This window comes from Rhineura floridana, chromosome 3, assembly GCF_030035675.1.
Source record: "Rhineura floridana isolate rRhiFlo1 chromosome 3, rRhiFlo1.hap2, whole genome shotgun sequence".
Lineage (NCBI taxonomy): Eukaryota > Metazoa > Chordata > Lepidosauria > Squamata > Rhineuridae > Rhineura > Rhineura floridana.
In genome coordinates this window covers 210,238,092-210,253,517 of record NC_084482.1, presented here as the reverse complement: position 1 = coordinate 210,253,517, position 15,426 = coordinate 210,238,092, and the positions used below count along the sequence as shown (strand labels likewise).

Sequence of the window (15,426 nt, the reverse complement as noted above, 5' to 3'; positions counted from 1 at the left end):
AGGAAGTTTTTAAAAAGTTGGGGTAGCGAGCCCACCTTCTTTGGGCCTCCTTGAAGAGAAAGAGATCTAGTGGTGGCACCTCTTGGGGAGGAGGGGAAGGCTGATGTCTGGAGAGCAGCAGAGAGGTAAAGGGTGCAACACTGGGGTGAGAGGAGGATGCATTTTGGGAGAGAGGGAAAAGAATAGTAACTCCCCCTTGAAATCATGGTGTGGGGGCAGAGTCATGCAATTCGGCTGCGAGATTGGGCCCAATCAGCGGCACTGATTTGCACGACTGTCTTTGAAGCCCCCACTCTAAAAGGCCATCCCAGTCCCCACAAGATTTTTTGGGGCAGGGGGGAGACCATCTGAGTGCAGATGAAATAACTTTGGCTGATGGGGAAGGAATGAGAAGCAGCTCTTTAAGAAAAATTAAAAGTAGGAAGGGACCCACCAAGATCCCAGGTTCATCCATTGGCAAAGGGGCCCCTTCCCAAAATTGCAGTTTTTGGATTGCAGGATCTCCCTGCCCTCCCCTCCCGCAGCAGCTCAATCCAATCTCTGTAGGGGCTGTAGAGGAAAGAACCTTGCGGAGGGAGAAGGGGAGTGTAGCCCTGTTGCTTTGGTGCGCCCTGGCTGAAGAAGAGCCACCTTTGGATTTCCGGGAGCTGAAAAGAGCTTGGTCAGTTTCCCTCCTGCTAGGCAAGGAAGGTTGAAACTGAGCAGACTTTTATTTGCCTTCTAAAGTTCAAGTCTCAAGGCAGTGGCTGGGGAAATAAATGCCAGTTTGATTGCTGCTGCTCAGGATGGTGAAGGGTCATCTCCAGACCTCCTCTTGAGAGTTTGGCTGGCCTCTCCGCTGAGGAAGGGGAAAATAGGAAGCTGCCTTACACTGAATCAGACCATTGGTCCATCTAGTTCCGTATTATCTGCACTGAGTGGCAGCCGCTGTCCAGAGTTTCCAGCAAAGAGTCTCACCCAGCCCTACCTGGAGAGGCTAGGCATTCATCCTGACACCTGCATGCAAAGCAGATGCTCTACCCACTGAGCTAAGGCCGTTCCCCAAGCTGCAAAGGTGGATTTAACTCCTTTCGCAGGGTTAGTGCAGAAGAACCAGCCTGCTGGATCAGACCAAAGACCTATCTAGTCCAGCGCCCTGTTCTCATAGGATCCAACCAGCTGCTGCAAAGGGAAATCTGCAAGCAGGACTTGAACACAATAGTGTGGCTGGTAGTCAATGGTAGCCTTATTCTCCATGAATTTGCCATGGAGATTTAAAAAAAATTCAAAGTTTATCGATGCTTTTAAATGAATGAATAAATAAAATTAAAGTCAGTTAAAACAATTTATAATCAGAAGAATAGAGTAGGCCCTAATGTCTCTCTCTCTCTCTCTCTCACACACACACACACACACACGCACACAATATCAGATGTTGAAGGCCCAGGGCACTTTAGGCCCAAGTTGTTAGGGCAGGGGTTCCCAAACTATGGGCCATGTACTTCCAATGGTCCGTGAGCTTCTTTCAGATGGTCTGTGGCATATCTGCCTGAAATACTCATATTGTTAATTACATTTTATTGATGTTTTATTGCTTTTATTGTATTACAATTTGAATTCTGTACAATTTATTTCGATATATGAACTAAAAGAAGCAATAAAACAATCAATTCAAAAATCGAACAGCATCTAGCACAGCAAAGTGCAATTGCCCCAAGAGGCAGAAAAAATAATTAAGCGGCCCATCAAGATCTTCAACACTTTTCAAGTGTCCTGTGGGGGGCAAAAATATTGGGAACCACTGGTTTAGGGCTTTGTGAATTAGCACAGAGACCTTGAACATGGCCTGGTAGCAAATCAGCAACCAGTGCAGCTCTCTCAGCATTGTCAGTAACCTAGAACATAAGAATTTTAAGTGTGAGCAGCCTGGCCGCTGCATTTTGTGCTAGCTGCAGGAATCCAGACCACATACAAGGACAGACCCATATCAAGTGTGTTACTGTAATCAAGTCTTGAGATTATGATAGTATCATAGAATCATGGAGTTGGGAGGGTCCAACCCCCTGCTCAATGCAGGAATCCAACTTAAAGCACACCCAACACGTGCCTGTTCACTTGCCTCTTGAATGCCTCCAGTCCAGTGTTGGAGAGCCTGCCACCTCCCTAGGTCATTGGTTCCATTGTTGTACCACTCTAACAGGAAGTTTTTCCTGATGTTCAGCTGAAATCTGAAAAGAGGTGTGCCTTCAGAATACGACGAAAGCTATACAATGAAGGTACCAGTTGCACCTCTGTGTGAGTAACAGCCATAAGAGTCTCAGAGTTGGCCCAGTTTGCACCTCTTTTCTCTCCTCCACAGGCAGCATGACTGCATCAGAGGCACCATCTGGATCCTCCCTCATTTGGGGTGGGCCCAAAAGAACAGCCATGCAGCCTCCACAGGTAAGGGAGAGATCATCGGGGTGAGACGCTGCGTGCAGTCTGAGCGCCTCCCTTCTGTGTTGCGATGTGGAGGTGGAGCTGAAAGTATATTCTCCATTCCTTTTTAGTTTTGTGCTCAAAAACATGAAGGTGGCAAGGTAATAAGGCTGTGAGAGCTCTTGGAAGTACAACAACAGGGACCATTCCGTGTATATGACTTAAGGGGTTAATTCTGTTATTGGTCTGGATGACAGCAGACTCTGATTGGCTGGAGATGCTAGCAGTCAGTTGGGAGTTAGACTGCTGAGATTTGACAGTTGGAGGAGATGGGGGGGGAAGTAGTTCTGAAAGAACCCCCCCCATGAAGGCCTGACTGAAGAAAGATAAACCTCTCTGTTTTACTTCTCATATCATGTACTGTTTTTTTGCTCAGTTGACCTCAGTACGATATGATATGAAGGTGACCAATTTAAAAAGCTGTGAAAGCTGCTGTTGTTTCTCGCGTGAAGTAGCGATTCCTGCAAAAATGAACAGTACACCTACAAAGCTTCCCAGCATTCACCTCTCCTTTCAAATTGGGAGCGATGGCAAAAGTGGAGAACTTTATTCCTGAGTACAGAATGTTTCTTTCTTTCAGTGTCCGGTCTTCTTTGAGGAGGTGGCCGTGCATTTCACCAGGGAGGAGTGGGATCTCCTGGACCCAGGCCAAAGAGCTCTCTACAAGGAAGTCATGCTGGAGAATTATGAGATGGTGACCTCTCTGGGTAAGGATGATCTTTCCTTGATTGACAGACGCTGAAGCACTTCTTATTCTTGGTATTTGTCACTGTGCACTGCGGAAATGCCAGTGTTCAATGAATGGGCAGGCCACATGACCTCAATGTCCCCCCTAAGCCATCCTGTACTAGACCTGAGCTGCGTGTGGCCTGATGTCATTTTGGAAAGTTGCAAAATTCAGGGTTGTAGTCAGCTAAGTTTTACTCACAGCAGACCTATTAAAAATAATGGATCTAATATAGTCATTAATTTCAGTGGGTCTCAGCTGCGAGCCTCCTTGTTCTCTCAAACAGCAGATAAGGTGGTAAGTGTGATGTTCCTGTATTAATGTATATATGGTAAGTGCTGTTTGTATAGAAGATACATGGTAAGTGGAATGAAAGAGGAGGGCGGAGTAAATGAGCAGTAGAATGCTGGATGATTGGCTGAGTGTTTGAATGGCTGGGAGTATAAATGGAAGAATGACAGTTGAATCTGGGTGGAGAATCTGTGGTGAATCTGGGTGGACGTTAGTGGGTTGTTTGAGAAGTGTTTGGTGGTGTTTGGAGGTGGATGTCAGGAGCGTGTGGAGAAAGAGAGAGTGGGAGTTCTAGTTCATGATAAGTCAAGTATCACAGAAATAGATGAAACCATATGCTTAAGTACCATTAGAAAAGTAATCTTGTTATCTCTGTTATTTAATAAAAACTATATTTGGTTTACCAAAGGCCTGATCCTTGGCTGGGGTTTCACAGACCAGAAGGGAGGGTAAGGTAATGACCAAGGCTGAAGGGAAACAGTAACAAATGGTGGCAGCGGTGAAGAGGAGATTATAACATTCATAAGTATCTAGAGCAACCCTGAGTTATGAGTTATCTGCAGTGATACAAGGGGGTTGGGGACAGCTTAAGCACGCAGTCACAGAGGTAACCTGATTGAGAGAGACTCAGGCAGAGTCTCTGGGGATACTGGTTATAGGACGTGACTGGTGGTGCTGCCTAGCAGGGGGATCTGGTGAGGTCTATGCTAGAGCGGAGAGAGAAACCATAAAAAAGGACAGTCCGGACTGGTGGAGTCCCTGGTGGTGCCTAGTGACAGGCAGTAGCCACGAGCAGGTAGGAACCTGACAGAGAGAGCCAGGGAAGGGTGTCACAGGTGTTGGCTGTAGCGGTGGGATACGGACAAAAGAGAGCCCCTAACAGTGGTGTGACAAACAGAAATAACAAATAAAGATTACTTGTGAGAGTGACTGGCAAAGAGTGTGTGGCAAAGAGTGAGTGAACTCAAACACCATGGCTGAATATATAAAGATGAAAAGAGAGGAGCTGGTGGAGAAGTGCATAACATTCAATTTACCTCACGAGGGTAAAGGAGTAGACGAATGGAGGGTAGCACTTATAGGATTTGCAACTGCCCAGCAAAAACAACCTGTCAGGGAAGAGACCCCAGAAGGATACTCAAGCAATCCCGCTTATATAGAGTATTTGAGAGAGAAGTTAAAGTTGGAAACTGAGAGAGTGAGGATGGAAGGTGCAGAGAAGGAAAAACAGCGGGAGTTGGAAATTGAGAGATTGAGGAGGGAGGCTGATGAGAAAGAAAAACAGCGGGAGTTGGAAACTGAGAGATTGAGGAGGGAGGCTGAGGAAAAAGACAAGCAGAGGGTCTTTGAAACGGAAGAGAAGGAAAAGCAGCGGGAGTTGGAAATTGAGAGATTGAGGAGGGAGGCGGATGAGAAAGAAAAGCAGAGGGAGTTGGAATTTGAGAGAATGAGAGTGGATGCTGAATTACAGGTGGAAAAGTTAAAGTTTGAAAGAGAGAAGTTTCATTCTGATGAAACAAGAAAGGACAGAAATGAAACTAAAATAAAGGTGACACCGAAAGATTTTGCAATGTTTGAGCCTGGACAAGATCCACAGATTTACCTCAGCACCTTTGAAAAGGCAGCTCAATTGTGGGGGCTACCGGAGGATAAATATATGCAATATTTATCAAACCTGATCAAGGGGGAGTTGGCAGAGGTATACCAATATTTCCCCTCAGACAAGCCCGTCACATATGCCGAGTTTAAAGAGGCAGTATACAAAAGGTTCAGACTGGGACCTGACTATTTTAGAAAGTTATTCCGAAACTGTCAGATCCAAGCAGGGAGGTCTTTTGTTGAACTGGGAGCAAAGTTGATGGATATATTTGGAAAGTGGATGAGTAGTGCCAAAGCTCAGTCAGTGGAAGAGGTGAAAAGCCTCATGATACTGGATCAATTATTCCATCAATTACCACCAGAAATAAGGCTCCTGGTCAAAGACCGTTCCCCTACGTCGGTGCAGGAGGCCGCAGAGATGGCGGATCACTTTGCCTCCAACAGAACTGGCTGGGTGGGGAAAACATCAAGAGAGTTTAAACCCAGACCATATAATGCTGGCAGAAAGGATGTGGTACCACAGCGAGTGAGTCCTCCAGTAAAATCTGAAGGGCACAGGACACCCCAGAGTGGATCTGTGTACCCTAAAATGGAGGAAAAATTATGCTATAAATGTGGTAGACCAGGGCCAAGCAGAAAACTGCAACTGACTGACTCTCTTCAAAATGGCACAGGCCTTTATAGTTTTTCAAGAAACAAAGATTTCAGCAGATGAACCTTTCACATTTTGAGCATACATAATACACATGAAATTCTTTTAATGCAAAGCATTCCGATGATGTATAAATTGCTAGGACAGGTTGTTAGGGAGTACCGGGCCATGTAGCTAAGGGAGTACTCGCTAACTAGAGTTGTAACACTTTGAAGCTGGTTGTTCTGTTGCTTCAAGGACACACAAGAAAACACAAAAGCATGTTTGCTTGGCCATCTGGTCTGTCAGTTGTTTTCCCACCCTCAGCAGTTTCTTACACTTTCCAGACACAGACAGAACCAATATTTTCAGATACCCAGAATCCTCTACATCCTGGTTGTTTTACTTCCACGGCTTCCCATCGGGGCATCTGGTTGGCCACTGTGAGAACAGGATGCTGGACTAGATGGGCCTTTGGCCTGATTCATCAGACCTCTTCTTATGTTCTTAGTTGCTGAGGGGAAACTGTGAGAGAGGGCTATTGCCCTCATCTCCTGCTTGTGGGATTGCCAGGGGCCTTTGGTTGCCCAAAGTACAAATACAAAGGCTAGGTAGTCCTGTGGTCTGATCCAGAGAGGAGAGTTCTTATGCTCTTAGGAAGAAGAGAGATGGTCACCGGCTTGATGTTTCCCTTCCTTGGGCTGCCGTGTGCCCATCCGTATGTCTTGGCTTGCCCAGTGTCGCTGAGCTGAGCGTAATCCTGCTCTCCTATCCATTGGCAGGAGATATGCTGAAGTCTACTGAAGACCTTCCTCTGTCAACAGGCCTTTTAAGTAGAGCTCTTTCCCAGTCTCCATCTGTACTGGAATTGCTTTTAAGACGCTTTTATTTATTTTTTATTTGATTTATATCCCGCCCTTCCTCACAGCAGGAGCCCAGGGCAGCAAACAGAAACACTAAAAACACTTTAAAACATCATAAAAAGACCTTAAAATACATTAAAACAAATCGTTTCATTGCTTGTGCGTTTGCTCGCCTGGGTTCCTTTTGGGAGGAAGGGTGGGATATTAATGTCAATAAAGAAAAAGAAAATGTTCCCCTTCCCTCCTCTTGGCTTTTGGGAGGGAGCCTTAGGAATAGGTAGGCTTGGGATGCCTAAATACTCTCTACCCACAAGTAACTTGCCTGTCTGTTTCTTTGCAAGAATTTCCCAAACCAGACCTCATCTCCTGGCTGGAAAAAGCACAAGATCCATTTGTCTGGGGCTCCAATGAAGGGGAGAGATCAGCAGCAGGTACCTCTTTCTTAGGAGTGGGGTGGGACCATTTCTTCTTTGGGAACTGAGCGGGGTCTTTGGTGAATTTTTCAGCTTCTGCTTAATTACACCAAGGGCAGACTGAACCATCCGGTTATGGTTACTCCCTGGTAGATGTACCTTGCGGCTTCACTCATATACACTTAAAGCTTCACTCCCAGGGGTGTAGTCTGCCAGGATCTTGGGGGGCGGGGGTGTCTTAGACCCTTTGCTTTTTTGGAAGCCAGGTCCCAGCAGGGTCCCTCTATCTCCAGTGTCCTACAAGCCAATCAGCATGAAAATGTTAGCCATTGGAAAGAGTCTCCTATCTTGCTTCCTTGGCATTTCTTGCTGATTGGAGCCAATCATACTGAAAGGAGTTCCTTTTAGTTCTTACTTCAAAAAGCCAAGCTGTGGACAGTGAGAATTCTGTAACTGCAGAAGAAGAGACGGTGAATCCTGCTGATAGTATCCCCTCTACATCATCAAGCAGTTTGGTGGCAGCAGGAGATAAACACATAGACACTGAATTCAGGGATTCAAGTAGAATCTCTGACAGTGAGAAAGGACAGTCAAATGAAAGCAGAAAGCAGGATTCAAGCCTGGCCAGATTATTCTATAATCTTAGAAGGGGGCATGACTGTGACTGTCATGAAGGGACCCTGCACTTCTGAAATTGCCCCTACACTGCTGCTGTCTCCCTTCCCAGCGTTCTTTTCCTACAGTGGAGCTTAGATGTGAGATGGAGGCTGAAATGGTCCACCTTTCTTTACTGATCAGGTGTCTTACCCACCCTTCACCATTAGGTCCCCAGGCAGGTTACAATAATACAGGCCGCATCCACACCACACATTTAAAGCACTGTTAAGATGTTGGACTACGACCTGGGAGACCAGGGTTCGAATCCCCACACAGCCATGAAGCTCAGTGGGGGACCTTGGACCAGTCACTGCCTCTCAGCCTCATGAAAACCCAATTCATAGGGTTGCCATAAGTTGGAATCGACTTGAAGGCAGTACATTTACATTTTTCTGCCACTTTAAACAATCATGGGTTTTGTCATTTGTGAAGGGTGCTGAGTGCTGTCGGGAGATTCCCATTCCCCTTGCAGAGCTACACTTCCCGGAGTGGTTAAATCGTCAGTCCCTCTTCCCAGGGAAACTCCTGCTTTCAGAGGGTGCCTCTTCGCCCAAGCAGCTCATCTCTGGTGTGCCCCCTTCCCCTGATTACAACCTTGGATAAGGCTGTATAATCTTGGGGAAGGGCCATAGCTCAAGGGGTAGAGCATCTGCTGTGCATGCAGAAGGTCCCCAGTTCAACCCCTGACATCTCCTGGTACGGCTGGGAGAGATTCCCTGCCTGAAACCCTGGAGAGCTGCTGCCAGCCAGTGCAGACAATACTGAGCTAGATGGACCAATAGTCTGATTCAGTATAAGGCAGCTTCCTTTGTGCCTATTTAAGCAGTGGGCCACGGCTTAGTGGCAAAGCATCTGTCCTGCATGCAGAAGGCCTCCGCTTCAGTCCCCATCATCTCCAGGAAGGGCTGTGAGCGACGCCGGTCTCATATCTTGGAGAGCCACTGGCAGTCGGTACAGATAACTGTGCTAGGGGGCCCAATGGGCTGGCTCAGAATAAGCCGATTCCTGTGTCCCTATCATGACACTTGCCTCTGGCTCCTCCGATTCCCCTCTGCTATGGAACTTGCTCCCTGCCTTCCTTTTTAATCGCCTGCTTGTGTCTGGGTTCCTTGGACTGACAGTCAACACTCCCTGGGTCCTGGTTATACTGACTGCCTGGAGGCAAACCCTTGCTAAGGCCTGAAAAGAATAGCCAGGAAGAATGAGTTACAAAGGGAAAGGTTGTAATGGGAACAAAAAAATCCCGATAGCAAAATCGAATACCTTACTGGACTAGATCTGCAGATTAAACAGCAGATCAAACCCCATTAAGTGTTGGCCTTGGTCCATTCTTGCCTTGCTATCTGACCATTTACTGTTTACTTATTTATTACATTACAGTTCGTGACTGGTCCATTGTCACCCGGAAAGCTTCACGACCAAGGGGGTTTGAACCCTGGTCTCCCAGGTCCTAGTCTGCCACTCTGACCATTACACCACACTGGCTCTCTACCCTTGCTGCAGTTCTGTTTCCCTACCCCCTGACTTCCCATTATACAACAGTGTGGAAACTGATATGCAGGGGAAAATGCACACAGATGTGCCCAGCAAAATCAGGTGGGAAGCGGACTAGAAATTAATTGCTGTTATTCTGTGAGAAACTAGTGTATGCAAAAGGTAACCTAGGTATCAGCAGGGTGTGTAGAGAGAAAGTGGAAGGATATTGGAGATGAAGCAGCTAGTCCTCGGTTTTTTTCTTGCAACACCTCATGGGATTTTCTTTTTTGTTTTATTGTCTCAAGCAGGTGATGGACAAGGATATGAGAATTATAGGGAGCCATCTTTGGTGTCATTGGAAACAGCCAAGCAGGAAGCAGGAAAAGAGATATTAGGAAATCAAAGGGAACATAAAAGGCTGAAGAGAAACCAATCCAAGGATGGCAGGACCAAATCCACTGCTTCGGTGCATGAAGAAATCACGAACGCACATGTATATCACAAAGGAAAGAGAAGCAAAAAGTATCCAGCATGTGGGAAAACATTCAAAGATGAATCATACTTGAATAAACGCTGTAGAACCTACAAAGGAAAGGCACCAAATAAATGCATGGAGTGCGGAAAGAGCTTTACTGATAATGGAAAACTTAGTAGACATCAGAGAAGCCACACAGGGGAGAAACCATATAAGTGCATTGAATGTGGAAAGAGATACACTGAAAAGGGAACACTTATTAGACATCAAAGAACGCACAGAGGGGAAAAACCATATAAATGCATGGATTGTGGAAAGAGCTTCACTGATAGGGGAACACTTACTAGACATCAAAGAACTCACACGGGGGAGAAACCATATAAATGCCTGGAGTGTGGAAAGAGTTTCAATGTTAGCTCAAGCCTAACTTTACATGAAAGAACTCACACAGGGGTAAAACCATATAAATGTATGCAGTGTGGAAAGAGCTTCAGTGACAGCAAGGCACTTAATAATCATCAAAGAATTCACACAGGGGGAAAACCATTCAAATGCCTGGAATGTGGAAAGGGCTTCAATCATAGCTCAAATCTTACATCACATCAGAGAACTCACACAGGTGAAAAACCATTTACCTGCTCAGAGTGTGGAAGAAGCTTCAGTCAGAGTACAAGCCTTACTGCCCATCAAAGAATTCACACTGGGGAGAAACCATATGAATGTGTAGTGTGTGGAAAGTGCTTCAGTCAGAGCTCAAGCCTTACTTCACATAAAAAAACTCATACGAGAAACCTGTGGATTTATGGTCCCCTGTTTAAAAAGCCACATGATGATGCATTACCTGTATTCTGTTCATCTGACAAGGAAGCAGATTTTGAAGAAAAAATCTATATTTTATTTAAGAGATGAACAATTCAGCTGTTTGATTATTGGGTGAATGTCATTAATCTCCATCACTGTGTTACTTTTTACATTTGCTAGTAATGAGAATAATATTTAATCACCATCCTTTGTTATTAATGTTACTGAACGTTCAAGGCAATTCTGTGACAGAGAGGTGGTGGTAATTCTGTATTTCAGTTGTATCCTGTTGTATAATGATTCCAGGCCCTCGCTTTGTATCCTGAACTTCCGGAGCAGTACTAGTAGAGAAGCTTAGGGCAGGCAGTCATTTTGAAGGGAGCTGAAAGGAATTTTTCCAGTGAAAACAATTGGAAATTTTGGAGAACGTTGAAAAAACCCTTGTATGGTTTTTCAAAACTGAGATCTGTAGTAGAATGGGTTTTAATCAGATAATCTACAGCATTTGAGAATATGTGTCTCTGTGTGTGTGTGTGTGTATGGTTGTTTTAAATACGGAATTATGTATATAGTGTTTTTACAAAATCAGCACATACATAAAATTAAGACCTTGAGGTCATCGTGGATAGCTCGATGAAGATGTTGACCTGGTGCAGCAGCTGTAAAAAAGGCAACTTCCATGCTAGGGTTTCTTCAGAAAGGAATTTGAAATAAAACTGCCGATACCTTAATGTTATACAAATCTATGGTGTGGCCACATTTGAAATGTAGTGTACAGTTCTGCTTGCCTCACCTCTAAAAGGATATTGTAGAGTTGGAAAAGGTTCAGAAAAGAGCAACCAGAATGCTCAAGGAGATGGAGCAACTCCCCTATGAGGGAAGGTTGCAACACTTGGGGCTTTTTAGTTTAGAGAAAAGGCAAGTCACAGGTGACATGATAGAAATCCTCCCCACTGGCGGCATTAGAATTGTTATCCAAGTGTCTGGAGTCCGTGGGGGAATGGATGGGCAGGAACAAGCTTAGGCTGAATCCGGATAAAACAGGTTCTGTTGGTGGGTGATAAGGCAAAGCGGATAGAGAAAAGTTTCCCCCCCCCCTCTCGTTATGCTAGAACTAGTGATCATATAGTAAAGCTAAATGTTGGAAAATTTAGGACAGAGAAATGAAATTACTTCTTCACCAGCGCATAGTTAAATTATGGAACTCGTGCCCACAGGAGGCAGCGACGGCCACCAAATTGGAGGGCTTTGAAAGAGGATTAGACAGATTCACAGAGGATAAGATGATCAGTGGCTACTAGCCATGATGGCTATGCTCTGCCTCCACAGTTGGAGGCAACATGCTTCCCAGTACCAGTTGCTGGAAACTGCAGGAGGGGAGCGTGCTCTTTGCACTCGGGTCCTGCTTGCAGGCTTCCCATGGCAACTGGTTAGCCGCGAGAACAGGATGCTGGACTAGACGGGCCACCAGCCTGATCCAGCCACAGGGCTCTTACGTTCTTGTGATTCAAAACCAATCTAGATGGAAATGTGTGAATTGTTGTAAAAACATCTGAGAACTCACAAGAAGGCACATACAAATGCACATTCTGTGGCTCAAGCTTCTGCAATAAATCAGGACTCATTTAAGATTATGATCTTAACTTTTTTTCCAATGTCAGAGTAAGAATTCTTCACTCTTGCTGCTGGGAAATATCCCTACCAGCAGAGGCCTTAGATTGCTCTTTGGAGCATGACTGATTATGTGGCTAGGATGATTGTGCACCCAGGAGGTGCACATGTCGTTGAAGTACATCCTTCTCTTCCCTTTCCAAAGGTGTTGGTGGTTGTATTCAACTAAGTCCTACTCAGAGCAGATCCAATGAAATGAATGAACCTAGGTTAGTCATGTTTATTAACTTCAATGGGTCTGCTTTTAGTACAGCCTTTCCCAACTAGTGGGCCACCAGGTGTTGTTGGACCACAACTCCCATCAGCCTCAGCCAGCATTGCCAATGGTCAGGAAAGATGGGAATTGTGGTCCAACAACATCTGGTGGCCCACTAGTTGGGAAAGGCTGTTTTAGTAGGATGAGCACTGAATACTTACCAAGGTCACCCTGTGAGTTTCATGGCTGAGTGGGGATTTGAACCCCGGCTCTCCCTTGTCCCTAGTCATAACTCTAACCCAGGGGTCCTGAACCATTTTTGGGACTGCGGACTGTGACGCCCTTCCCTGGCTCTCCCTGTCAGGTTCCTACCTGCTCGTGGTTACTGCCTGTCTCTAGGCACCACCAGGGACTCCACCAGTCTGGACTGTCCTTTTTTATGGTTTCCCTCTCTGCTCTAGCATAGATCTCAACAGATCCCCCTGCTAGGCAGCACCACCAGTCACGTCCTATAACCAGTATTCCTAGAGACTCTGCCTGAGTCTCCCTCAATTAGGTTACCTCTGTGACTGCATGCTTAAGCTGTCCCAATCCCTTTGATTTACTCAGACTGCTTATAATTCTGGTTTGCTCTGAATACTTGTGGTGTTATATTCTTCCCTTCACCCGCTGCCACCATTTGTTATCCTTCAGCCTTGGTATTTACCTTACCCTCCCTTCTGGTCTGTGAAACCCCAGCCAAGGATCAGGCCTCTGGTAAACCAAATTAAGTATTTATTAAATAACACAGAGAACAAGATTAACAAGATTTCTTCATAAGGCACATAAGCATATGGTTTTATCTAATACTAATCCGAACTCCACCTCCCTCCTTCTCCACGCTCTCCTGACAAACAACTCTGTCAAATCCCACCAACGTCCACCTCACATCCACACCACATCCACCTCACATCCACACCACATCCACCCGGATTTACCTGACATTCTTCCTTTTATACTGTCAGCCATTTTAAACATTCAGCCAATCATCCAGCATTCTACTGCCCATTCACTCCCTCTCCTCTTTCACTCCACTTACCATGTATCTTCTAAACAACACTTACCATATATACATTAATATAGGAACATCACAGTTACATCAATTCCTGAGGTACTGGTCTTAGTATTAATCAGAACTCCACCCTCTCCTTACATCCACCAACTCTCCACACAATCTCCTCTCAAAACCCACCAAAACAACTCAAGTCCACCAACGTCCACCCAGATTTACCTGTCATTCTTCCTTTTATACTGTCAGCCATTTTAAACATTCAGCCAATCATCCAGCATTCTACTGCCCATTCACTCCCCCTTCCTCTTTCATTCTACTTACCATGTATCTCCTATACAACCAGCACTTACCCTATTTGCACTAATATAGGAACATCACACGGACATATTTAGAAATCTATGGAACTCTTGTAGGCACCATTGAAATACCAATTTCACTGGTGATGCTTAGAATTGCCCCCCCCAAAGCCATGCAAAACACTGCACCCAAAACGAGTAAAAAACACCCAAAAAAGCAAGTGATATCCCCACCAAAAAGATAAAAAATTCCCCAAGCAAACAACCTACTGGAAAACATATTTAATTACTTCTTTTTAAAAAATTAACATGCGGGGAGCATGGCTGGGATCAAGAGGGTGATTTAGGGCTCAGTGTCCGGGACCCCAGCTCTAATAATATATACATAATGTTATAAAATATTCCAGCCCAATTACTGAAATCACCTGGAGGAGTGATCTTTGTTGTCAACCAGCCGTTGGGCATTTAGCGTTGCCTGTCCCTTGCTGTGGAAGACTCCCAGCAAAGATGCGCCAGGCAACCTCGGCTACTGGCAAGCCTATGCAGTTGTTTAAAATTTCCTCAAACAGCCAGTCATTTTAATGATTGTTCTGTACTTCTTTACAGTTTTTTTCAGTGTTACTGTACACTGTCCTGATGTCTTGTGACTGACAGGGTGGTATATAAATAGTTTTACAAATCAAATAAATAGAGTAGGGCCCCACTCATACAGCGGGTTACGTTCCAGACCCCCGCCTAAAAGTGGAACTCCGTCAATGAAATGGTACCCGATGCCCGAAAAACGCCATAAAAGCGGAACAAGCGCCGTATGAGTGGGGCCTTACTCTAACTGAAAGCCGCCGTATTAGTGGAACGCCGAAAAGCAGGCCCCTACTGTAAGCCACTTACCCACACTGGGTTCCAATGGTGTCCCCTGCAATGCAGGTGATACCAGTCCAGATGAATTGCTAAGCTGACTCTGTGCAAGCTGCTCTCTCACCAAGACAGCCTCCTACCCGAGGGGCAAGGATACCCACCAGACATTGCTGGGCTCTACCTCCCAACATCCCTGACTATTGGCCTTCCTGGCTGGGGCGGATGTGAACTGGGAGTCCCAACAACAGCTGAAGGATCATAGTGGAGACACCCCTGGCCCTGGGATGGAAGGGCCCCAGTTGGGTGACCTGGCTTGCACTGGTGACTGAGTCGGGCAGCGGTGTAGTGGCAAATTCAGAAGTGAAGGGTCCCTTCACATTAGTCACAGCCACCCCTCCCACCCCTTGTTTGCTGGGTTGAGAATGAGATCCTTGTTAATGCCTTCTCCCACAACAACAGCCATCCCTAGGAGCAAATAAACATGAAAGGGGAGAGTGTTAGCTACTAAGAAGAGTCTTCTCAATGGTTGACTCACCCCTTTCACTCTGATTGGCTCCCATCAGCAGAAAAAGGACAAGGAAGCATGTTGGAAGACTTTTCTCAGTGGCTAACACATTCCCCTTTCATGCTGATTGGTTCATAGGATGCTGGAGACGTAGGGACCCTGCCCCAAAGAAATAAAGGGTCTAAGACCTCCTGAGACCCTGGATGACTACACCCCTGGAGCCGGGCCTGAACAGGGGCAAAATGATCTACTGCTGAGGTGCATGCTCAGGTTTGGGGTGAGGCCTGAGAAGCTTGTGATGATGCCCAGTAGAGCAAATGGGGTGATGCCCCGCCAACCTCAACCAGCCCCACCACCACTTGCCTGCCTTCTCACTTACAAACCAACCCAGGGGGTGGCACCGCCTGCCAGCTTCCTACTCCGTTTCAGGGTTGCCCTTTTAGAACTCATCAGGGACGTTGG

At 45.9% G+C, this 15,426-nt stretch overlaps 1 protein-coding gene across 1 annotated transcript in view; it reads left to right on the top strand.

The window, feature by feature from the left end:
* The window catches only part of LOC133381426 (zinc finger protein 420-like), a 44,721-nt gene extending 32,751 nt beyond the window's left edge, over positions 1 to 11,970 (top strand). The window contains exon 9 of the mRNA XM_061620532.1: positions 9,731 to 11,970. Within this exon, the coding sequence (XP_061476516.1) occupies positions 9,731 to 10,498 (768 nt within the window). The 3' untranslated portion in view covers positions 10,499 to 11,970. The remainder of the gene's footprint in view (positions 1 to 9,730) is intronic.
* The last annotated feature ends 3,456 nt before the right edge of the window (positions 11,971 to 15,426 follow it).